Source organism: Lycium ferocissimum, chromosome 9 (assembly GCF_029784015.1).
Source record: "Lycium ferocissimum isolate CSIRO_LF1 chromosome 9, AGI_CSIRO_Lferr_CH_V1, whole genome shotgun sequence".
In the NCBI taxonomy this organism is placed as follows: Eukaryota; Viridiplantae; Streptophyta; class Magnoliopsida; order Solanales; family Solanaceae; genus Lycium; species Lycium ferocissimum.
This window is the reverse complement of record NC_081350.1, coordinates 67,104,879-67,114,252: the sequence shown is the minus strand read 5'-3', so window position 1 is coordinate 67,114,252 and position 9,374 is coordinate 67,104,879. Positions and strand designations below refer to the sequence as shown.

At 36.5% G+C, this 9,374-nt stretch overlaps 1 protein-coding gene across 2 annotated transcripts; it reads right to left on the bottom strand.

Moving 5' to 3' along the window:
- Nucleotides 1–222: 222 nt before the first annotated feature.
- On the bottom strand, nucleotides 223–5,617 carry LOC132031503 (2-alkenal reductase (NADP(+)-dependent)-like). 2 transcript variants are annotated; one of them, XM_059421498.1, is made up of 5 exons: nucleotides 5,342–5,617; nucleotides 3,894–4,071; nucleotides 1,731–1,897; nucleotides 1,336–1,418; nucleotides 223–779 (listed from the first exon to the last, which is right to left on the bottom strand). In XM_059421498.1, the coding sequence occupies exons 1-5, from the start codon at nucleotides 5,564–5,566 to the stop codon at nucleotides 401–403; spliced, it is 1,032 nt and encodes a 343-aa protein (XP_059277481.1). In that variant the 5' UTR covers nucleotides 5,567–5,617; the 3' UTR covers nucleotides 223–400. The 2 variants fall into 2 exon arrangements, with proteins under 2 accessions (XP_059277481.1, XP_059277482.1); XM_059421499.1 differs by having other exon boundaries at nucleotides 5,452–5,603.
- Between the last annotated feature and the right edge of the window lie 3,757 nt (nucleotides 5,618–9,374).

The following is a 9,374-nucleotide window of genomic DNA, read 5'->3' as shown; positions in this document are numbered from 1 at the left end:
AATTAATTGGAACGGTTGAATTAACTTAGAACAAGAAGTACATCTCCAATCGAGGAAACGGTCTTTTATGGCCAGTTATAAAATGTGAACTGAAGAAAATAACCTTTTAGAATATTTTGTGTTATACTCAGATCTCATGTGCAAATTTAGAGATCTCTTGTAAAAAGAACATAACTTTTATAAAAACAAATTTGTAATGAAGCACAAACCAATTGACCCATCTAGACATGACATGATCATTTTTATACTTAATTATACTAGTTTCTGAACACGTGCAACGCACGTGTATCTCATTCTGATCAAGCAGACACAAGTATCTCTACTATATCTGCAACTGAGTTTATTTAAAAGAACTGGCACATCAACCACCATCTAAACAGTTACTAAACTTTGTGTACGTTTATTCACGCGAAACCACAACAACTTGCTTTCCAATATTGCGACCAAAGAAGAGACCAACTAGAGCACTGGGCGCATTCTCGAGACCTTCAGCTACATCTTCCACGTACACAACATTACCAGCCTTTATTTGTGGAATGAACATTTCCAAATATTTAGGGTAGAGATGATAGTAGTCAAAAACAATAAATCCTTCCATGCGGATTCGTTTTGTGATGAGGCACAACAAGTTGTGCACTCGGTCAGTCTGCTCAAGGTTGTATTGCGAGATCATCCCACACACAACAATACGGCCATGGAGTTTCATATTCACAAGAACTGCATCAAGCATCTTCCCTCCAACATTCTCAAAGTAGATGTCAATTCCATCAGGGAAGTACCTAATACAAACCAATATCGGGTCTCTTTCAGCGTGAAAATTATAAAAAGACCTAATAGAACATGGGATTCCTATGAAAACTATCATCATATTTTCAGTGAACATCTTTACATTGGTTACTTCTGGAACTAGTCAGCTAGCAAAGGAAACTAGCATTTCAGTTAAAGGAATCAGTAACCATTCTATGCATTTTTTTTTTATAAACATGGTGTCCGGACCAGCTTGCACGCACCTCGACTAATTCCACGGTGTACCTGCCACCTCCTACCAGCAACAGGTACGAGGTAACTTTGTCCACCAAGGCTAGAACAGATGGGAAGAAATCACCTAGTGTTTTTTCTCTGCTGGGAATTAAACCTGATACCTCATTGTGCTCAACCCACTTTATTGACAACTAGGCCACACTCTTGGGTGCCATTCTATGCAAACATTGATGATTCATTTAGGAGGAGTGTCATGTTCATGAAAAGGAAAAGTTGTTGTAACTACTTCCCTATAGGAGGCCCAAGTTTGCCTAATAGGTAGAGTGTTTTCTAGTGGGAAGTAAGATTACTAACCTCTTCAAAGCTGCATCTAAATCCTGCTCCTCTTTGTAGTTAAAAGCTTCATCAAAACCAAACTTGCTCTTCAACAGATCAACCTTTAATTAATAATGAATAGAAAGAGATAGATTAAGCTCAATTGACAACAGACATAAACATCATCGTCTTTTGGTTTTGTAGAGACACTTAAATCATCTAATTAGTTTCGTACAAGAATAAAGAGTCGGACTTCCTTTATACTTAAACCCTTCTCGCCCTCCCAAAGGTAGTCAGCCCATGAGTGCTACTCCAGGTTAAAGTTAAATGAGATACCAAATTTTAGGCAATGAGATACCAAATTTTAGGCATGAGATAACAAATTTTAGGCTGCGACACTACAAAGGAAATATAAGCATCACGAAGGGACATACCTTTTCTTTGGTTCCAGCACTACCAACAACATAGCAACCGAGCATCTTTGCAAATTGGCCAACAAGCTGACCAACTGCTCCAGAAGCAGCTGAAACAAAGACAGTTTCTCCCTTCTTGGGGGAGCAAACCTCATAAAAACCAGCATAAGCTGTCATCCCAGGCATCCCTGCAAAACAATTCAGTAAAATTAATGAGCTCTGTTTTCCCACCTTCTATACAAACATAGCCTGGTTTTCTCTCTGACCTACTTCAATTGTAGGTAGATATATCCGTTCTTAGACACAAACTATCGGTGCAGGGTTCTTGATACTATGCAAGTAGTTTATTTATTTATTTTTAAAAGGAGAAGGATGTATATGAGAGGAGGAAAAATTCAGAGGCACACATAAATAAAGTATAAAACAAGTTTAGGCGCAATTACAGCTACCAAATAGGAATTAAGGTGTGTGGTTATCAGAACTAGATTGAAAATCAAGAATAATCACGATGCTATGTAATGTAGCAGAAACAACTATAACAATGTTAGTTTCCATGTATGTACTTTGGTGTTTGTGAGCTTCTTGGAAGCTTCCTCCCTTAGCATCAGTCACCCTCAAACCCCAAACAAAGCAAATTTACACACATGCATTAACAAAGAACAACCTCACATGTTGTGCCTATATTATTCATGTCAATACATATATATACAACAACAACAACATACCCAGTGTAATCCCACAAGCGAGGTGTTGGGAGAGTAAGATGTACACAGACCTTACCGCTACCTTTATGGGATAGAGAGGCAGTTTCCGATAGACCCTCGGCTCAAAACAAATACCTAGTCTTGCAAAATAGTCAATGAGTGATCATAAATGGATTTACTATGTATACACCGTAAGCTTTTTACATTATAATATTTTTCAGGTTACTAATTTCAGATTTTTATGGAGGGTCAGCTTTTTAAGTGACCTAATAGTATTAAAACTGTTTAACATTGTCCTAGTTTCTTGAATTCATAAAGAAAGGTGGGTTAACAAAAAGATTATGTTGCCAACATTTTGTAACAATTTCCTTGCATATATTCTTATAGCCTCTTTGTGTAATGACTTTATCATATTAGTTCGATATAGGCAACACGGAAGACTGGTTATAAGGAAAACTGAACTGAAATAGCTAGTGATTACTGCAATGAGGTAAGCTCAAAAATGAAAATGGCTCCATCATAAGAGAGAATTATTTTTTTGTCAAATTAACTCCTACCTCAAATAGAATGTTTAACATTTAGCCATACACAATTCTATCAACGGCTGAAAGTCCATTTTTCACCATTTCAAAACATCAGTTATTCATCCATTTCATGAAATAATAAAGGGAATAATTTATTCTACTTTTAGCAGCAGCACAATCTTTTTTTCTTGAGAGAAGCAGTACAGTTCAATAAACGTGCTTGACAACATGATCATACAACCCACCTCACCTACTCATAAGGTACGGTAAGCATTCAATGAAAGAAACAGAGGTCTGGTATCAACTTTCCAATGAACAATTTGGTGTAATAATAACCTTTCTTGTCGACTCACCAACTAATACATGAGATTCTTTAAGACAACTTAATTGTGCAGGAAATATTGACAAGCGCAAACATGTAAAAGTATGACGAACATGATAAAAATAAAAATGGGAAAAGGAACACAATAGGATCACGTATGCTATATAATTTATAAGTATATGAACAGGTTGAATCCCCCTCAATCAAAACTCGGACTAAACAAAATTTCGATTCCAGTGACTTGAGGTGCTTATCTTATTGTACTGGAATCAGCTCTTGTGTGGGATATGTCAGTAAGATATATATCTTTTAGTTTATCAAAACCAAAAGCTGAAATACACAATGCAAATTGCATGCACATGGTTTCACAAAAGGAAAGACTCAGATTCTGCTCATAAATCCTTGATGGAATAGACACAGTATCAACAAGGCAGAGAGAAAATGTGACAAATAGTCGTTATAAGTGTAAAACAGATTATGAAATGTAGCGGGATCAATTCCGGCATTTTCAAGCAGCACTATGATTTAATTAGTTATAAAAAGTTACTACTTGAAATTGCTAAACTATATTTACCCAGCCACAATAGATTCTTCATTCTTGTAAAGATTATATTGAGAGAATAATGTAACTCACCAAGGATTCCAGTATAGTAGGAAAGTGGGACATCCTTGTGATGAATTTTAAACAGAGACTGAGTATCTGTTACAACACTATACTCCTCCCATCCAGTCATTCCCCAAACTAAGTCGCCTTTCTGGAAGTTTGAATCACCAGACTCCAATACTTTAGCCACTCCATATCCTGTGATAGGCTATATAACACAAAAGAAAAGCAATATCATAGGACAAACTGTTAATGACACAGAAGGAAAATCATTTCCAAAAAGCTTGCCTATTTTTGTTTAATTAAGCCAGAAAATGTAGTAAAACTTTGTAATATGTTTCAACAATAACAAGAAAATGTCAGTAAGGGAGAGAGCGTTTTACGTGAAAAGAACTGAAAAGTTTATTTGTTTTGTTCGAAGGAGGAAGAAGAACCAATTGAACACCGTGCAAAATCCATTAAATAAACCACGATCATTAAGAATGATTTACACCGACCTATGAAGTTTACTGGGATTAAGAAATATATTGTGGTGATTTTAGTTAAATAATCAGCCTTTCATAAAAAATTGATTTCTGATGCCATTTACCAAACACCAATTGTAATAAACAAATGAAATCAATATTGGTAAATCCAAACCAATCACAACCTTAAGCTATTCAGTTCGCCTATAAAAAGTTACAAATCATTTTCAGTAAATATAATTAACTAACAATCCCAATGCAAACAAGATACTGCAAGAATACATTTTTATAACTAAACAGGCTTAAGAGAACATTCGAAAACCTTTCAAACAAGAGCAACAAGAAAACAGTTTTTGGTCCCATTTTGATTAAAAACTAACATAAGTAGAAAAAGAAAGGCTATACTATTCTATTACGTAGATTCAGTAGAAACTGGGTCCCCCCTTCTCCCATACAAGATTATAAATCTTTTTTCAATTTAAAACCAATTAAATAACAATCCTAAAGTGAAGAAGAGTAGCAACCAACAAGACAACGCTATCCGAATGTTAGGTTTAAGCTAAGGTAAAGGGGAAATGTTTCCAAAAAGTTGCAACTTTTGAGTTGCACCTTTTCACTTAACTCTATCCAATGGCTATATAAATCTGACTAGCCTTCCTTACGAGAATTCTGATCTATCTTCTTCCTTCTTTTCTGCACTTCAAATATTTTTTGTGTGTGATTTTTGCCGTCTATTGCGTTTTCCGTTCATCAGGGTTTGAGGCACCGTTAAGCTGGTGAGTTAATTCGTTATATCCTAAGAGGATACATTCTATAACATCGAGTACATTGAGGGAATAATTTCCTTAAAGGAAATACTGTAAATTTAGTGGGCTCCAATTTATTTTCCTTTGTTCTGTTTTAGATTGTTTCTCTCTCTCTCTCCGGATTCTATTTTAGATTATTTTTCCAATACATATTTACAACAGCGAATAAATAATGATATGGGTAAATTCAAGAAAACTAAGCACTTACAGAACCAGGAGTGAAGGACTGAACATAACTACCCTCAAGTTTCTTCATGCGAGAACGCATGTAAGGATCACATGACAAGTAAAGATTCTTCAAAACAACACCATTACTACCTTCTCCAACATTCAGTTTAATGCTGCTATTCTTGATCTCCATGTCGGATTCCTTAGGGTAACCAGTGACATAGTGCTTCAGAATGATCTGTTTGTTGCTCACTTCTTGTGCCATTTCTTTTTTGTGTTTTATTAATGTGAATGAATAAAGGGTTGTGTTTTATTAATGTGAATGAATAAAGGGTTGTGTTTTATTAATGTGCCATCTCTCTCTCTCAAGAAGGGCAAAACGTAACTGATGGCGTAGGCGATTTAGGTGGCGTTTTCACCTTTTGGACTTGTACAACTTCTGTAACTTTCTTTTTTATTTTGGTTCTTTTTCCTTTCCAGTACTATTAAAGTAAGAAACTTCAAAACAGATAATCAGCGACTAAATTACACCTTAAATAGATTAAGGGCGTGTTTTGTATTTTGAAAAATATTTTTCAAGAAAATAAGTGGGTTTCTTACTTATTTTTTTTGTGTTCGATACTTAAGTAAAAATATTTTACTAAAAATATTTGTCTAATGTGTGGTGAAGGATGGGGCGGGGGTGGGGTGGTGGGTGGTGGGGGTGGGAGTGAAGATAAGGTGAGTTCAAGGATAGGGAGGAGCCTGAGTTCAAGAATGGGGAGGAGACAATCAATATATTTGTGTGTTTTTCCTACTTTCAGTAGTCATTTTCTAATGTAACTGATGGCATAGATACTTTTTCAAAGAAAATTGTGGTTGATAGTTATTCCGTAGGTTGTAATGATGTTTGTGTTTTCACACCTTGGACTTGTGTAGAAGAAGGGTTTATTCCCCACTTGGGCTGTGTAGAGAAGCAACCTTCGACTTCTGTCACTTTATTTTCTTTCTTTTTCCTTACTATTATGAAAATAGGAAATTCAACAACAGTAACATACCCAATGTTATTCTATAAATATGCTTTAGGGAGATAGAATATACGCACATCTTGCTATTATCTTCGTGAGATAGAGTTGTTTTTCGTAGACCCTCGGCTCAAAATAAAATATGACAGCAAAATAGCAAAATATAAAACAAATGCAGCAACAAATAATAATACACATTAATGAGCAAGAGACTACGCACTAAAAATAAGAAACTACGTGATAACTCTCATGGAGTTATCATATTCACAAGAACTGCATCAAGCATCTTCCCTCCAATATTCTCAAAGTAAATGCCAATTCCATCAGGTACAAACCAATATTTCCAGTGATTTCATGTCAGCATGAAAATTATAAAGGGACCTAGTAGAACATGGGATGCCTACAAGAACCAAAAAACTCACAAGGTTCTTTTGTTTTCGCAATAGTTCTTTTCCTATTTTTGCGAACCTTAAAAAAACGTTTATGAAAGTTTGTCCCTCTATTATTTTGGGGAAATTTCAGAAAAGTATACTTCTCTGACTTGGAGAAAAGGCCCAAAAATAGTCTCTTATCTTTGGGTTGAGACTCAAACTCATCCTTGTTCTTTTACATGAAGTACTAATATTCTTCAATATTTGCAACATTGGTACATTTTTTGTCCTCGCTCAAATTTTCATCTATTTTTTAATGTCGATTTTATCCACAATTTATTGCATGAAACGTCCAGCCTTCTTGCGGAGTAGAAACAATAACTCCATGTGAAAGAAGGTGAATATTTACCCCTAAATTTATAAATCAAGTTAACAAATTGTCACGTTCTAAATTGGGGAACGTGCGGGCACCTACCATTTCCCACCTCGATAGGCGAACCATTTCCCAATCAATCATACAACCACAATAAAGTAGTCAAATCAACCAAAATATAAGTCTCAAATGTAGATAATAATAATAAGGATAGTGTCATGCCCCGAACCATGGGCTGGACATAACACAACACCAGTACCTTGCTGCATGTGACCGAGCGAACCACATGGCTTGCTGAATCAACATGGGGCATGAGCTAATGCGGAATATAATATAAAACATGGATAGTTTGAATAATCATGGAAGCTCATAATAGTAATGAAAACACTTGTTTAAAACATGAAGCGGAATTAGTTAGAATAAACATGACAATGCTAAGCCAAAATGGCTATACGAATATAGAGGTGTATGGGGAGGGTCAACTGACTAAGGGTTCTACGAAAATTTTAATAGAGTCTCCTCTATAATTGGGCACTATCCAAAACCTACAAACAACCAGAATCCAACCCACGTGTTCCATGGGGCCCTATAAACATCATGCAGACTCATATCGAATCTCATGGCGTCGTCATACATCAAAAGAATTTTTAAGCTATTATTTACCTGATGAGTTATGTCCTGCTCTCGTCTCCTCTTGCGATGTTTTGCTTTGGTGCCACCTTCGGTCGAGAATAGACAGGGGTACTTAGAGTTCTTTTTTTCTCCCTTGGTTCTCCACGTCATGTTCGTGACATTGTTATGCCTCCTTGGTGCTTTACAAAGACTGCAACCTTGTCCTTATTCTACATACTTGCCAATCTAAAGTAGTCATTAGAACCTTTGTGACAGGCCATCCACGATCTGCAAATGGCACATTTTTGTAACCTAGAGATATGGAAAATCGGGTGAACAGACTCTAATTCTGAAGGTAACTCTAACTCATAAAATACTTGGCTTACTTATTGAATGATTATGTTGGGCCAAATACCTCTCGGGCTGAATTTGCCTCCTTCCCGAAGCTCATCATACCTTTCATCGGCTAAACTCACAAGAAGACCCAATCATTACCCGCATGTCTAATATGACCTTTGATGTCTCTGAGTTGTCAACACCCGTTCCTGAACAATTTCACCTTCTCTACGGCTTGGTGAACTAAATCGAGCCTAGCTAACTCTGACTAGTCCGCTTCGAACCGCCTGACAGGGAATCCATACTTTTATTCATATAAAGCATCATAAGGTGCCATTTTGATGCCGATAACGCTCTCGAGTGTCCGAATTGCAATGCACGTACTATTCTAGGATCCTCATTTGGTGCTTCCCAAACTCATATTCCAGTCTTTGGTCGATAAGATTTCATGTTAAGGGTTGCTCTACATTCCTATAGTAACGATCCGAATGCTACCAACGTGTTTCCTTAAGGCTTGAGAGTTGTAGGTTCATAAGTCGACACGGTTCGCCATAATTAACGATCTCAAATTCATTTGCTAGATTCTGGGACGTGTTCGCTAAACCAATCCTCACTTTATATTTTGTTGATAATCATGCAGTCATATAACTTATCTTAAACATGGGCTCTACACTTACAATGATCATCTAAGATCTATCCATATGATTTGTCTTTGTAATATCATGGCACATCTTGGTTGACCCTGGATGACTAAGATAACAAAAGTAATGTATCCTCGCCATGGTTTAACGCCGTAATTTCGCTGCATCTAGAAAACATATTTGGCTTGATATCTTAAAACCCTATGCTTTTCCACCTCACAGACAGCTACCTCATTCTATTGGACTTCCTCCTCAAATTACAAACATTACAGGATATTCTTATTACCATCTTCTCATTTGGTGTTACAAATGATGGTGTCGTATTTCTGAATGATAACATTTGCCATCGCCAGAGTCCAGTAACCGGATTCCTTAACTAGCTAGCTGGCGTAACTCAGCTAACTTCCCTTCTTCTGGCCCAAGTATACTAGGCTGGTCATAAATCTGCGACTAAGTGTGCCAGTTCTAAAAGATTAGCTTGTTCGGATGGCACAAGATGTAAATGTTATAATTCTTTAATAACTCGAGCTACCTCCTCCTTGGGCCTTATCTCTCCGGCTTTGCTTATTCTTCATAAATCCCCAAGTTCTCAATGCCTAACTTTATGTACTATCGGTCTGTATCCCTGTCAATTTTACTATCATCTCCTTCCTAGAGCTCGCACTTACTTATCATTCTAAAGCCATGGCACATTGGTAGGGCTTAAACTACTACTATCTCATCCATTTCTCACCTT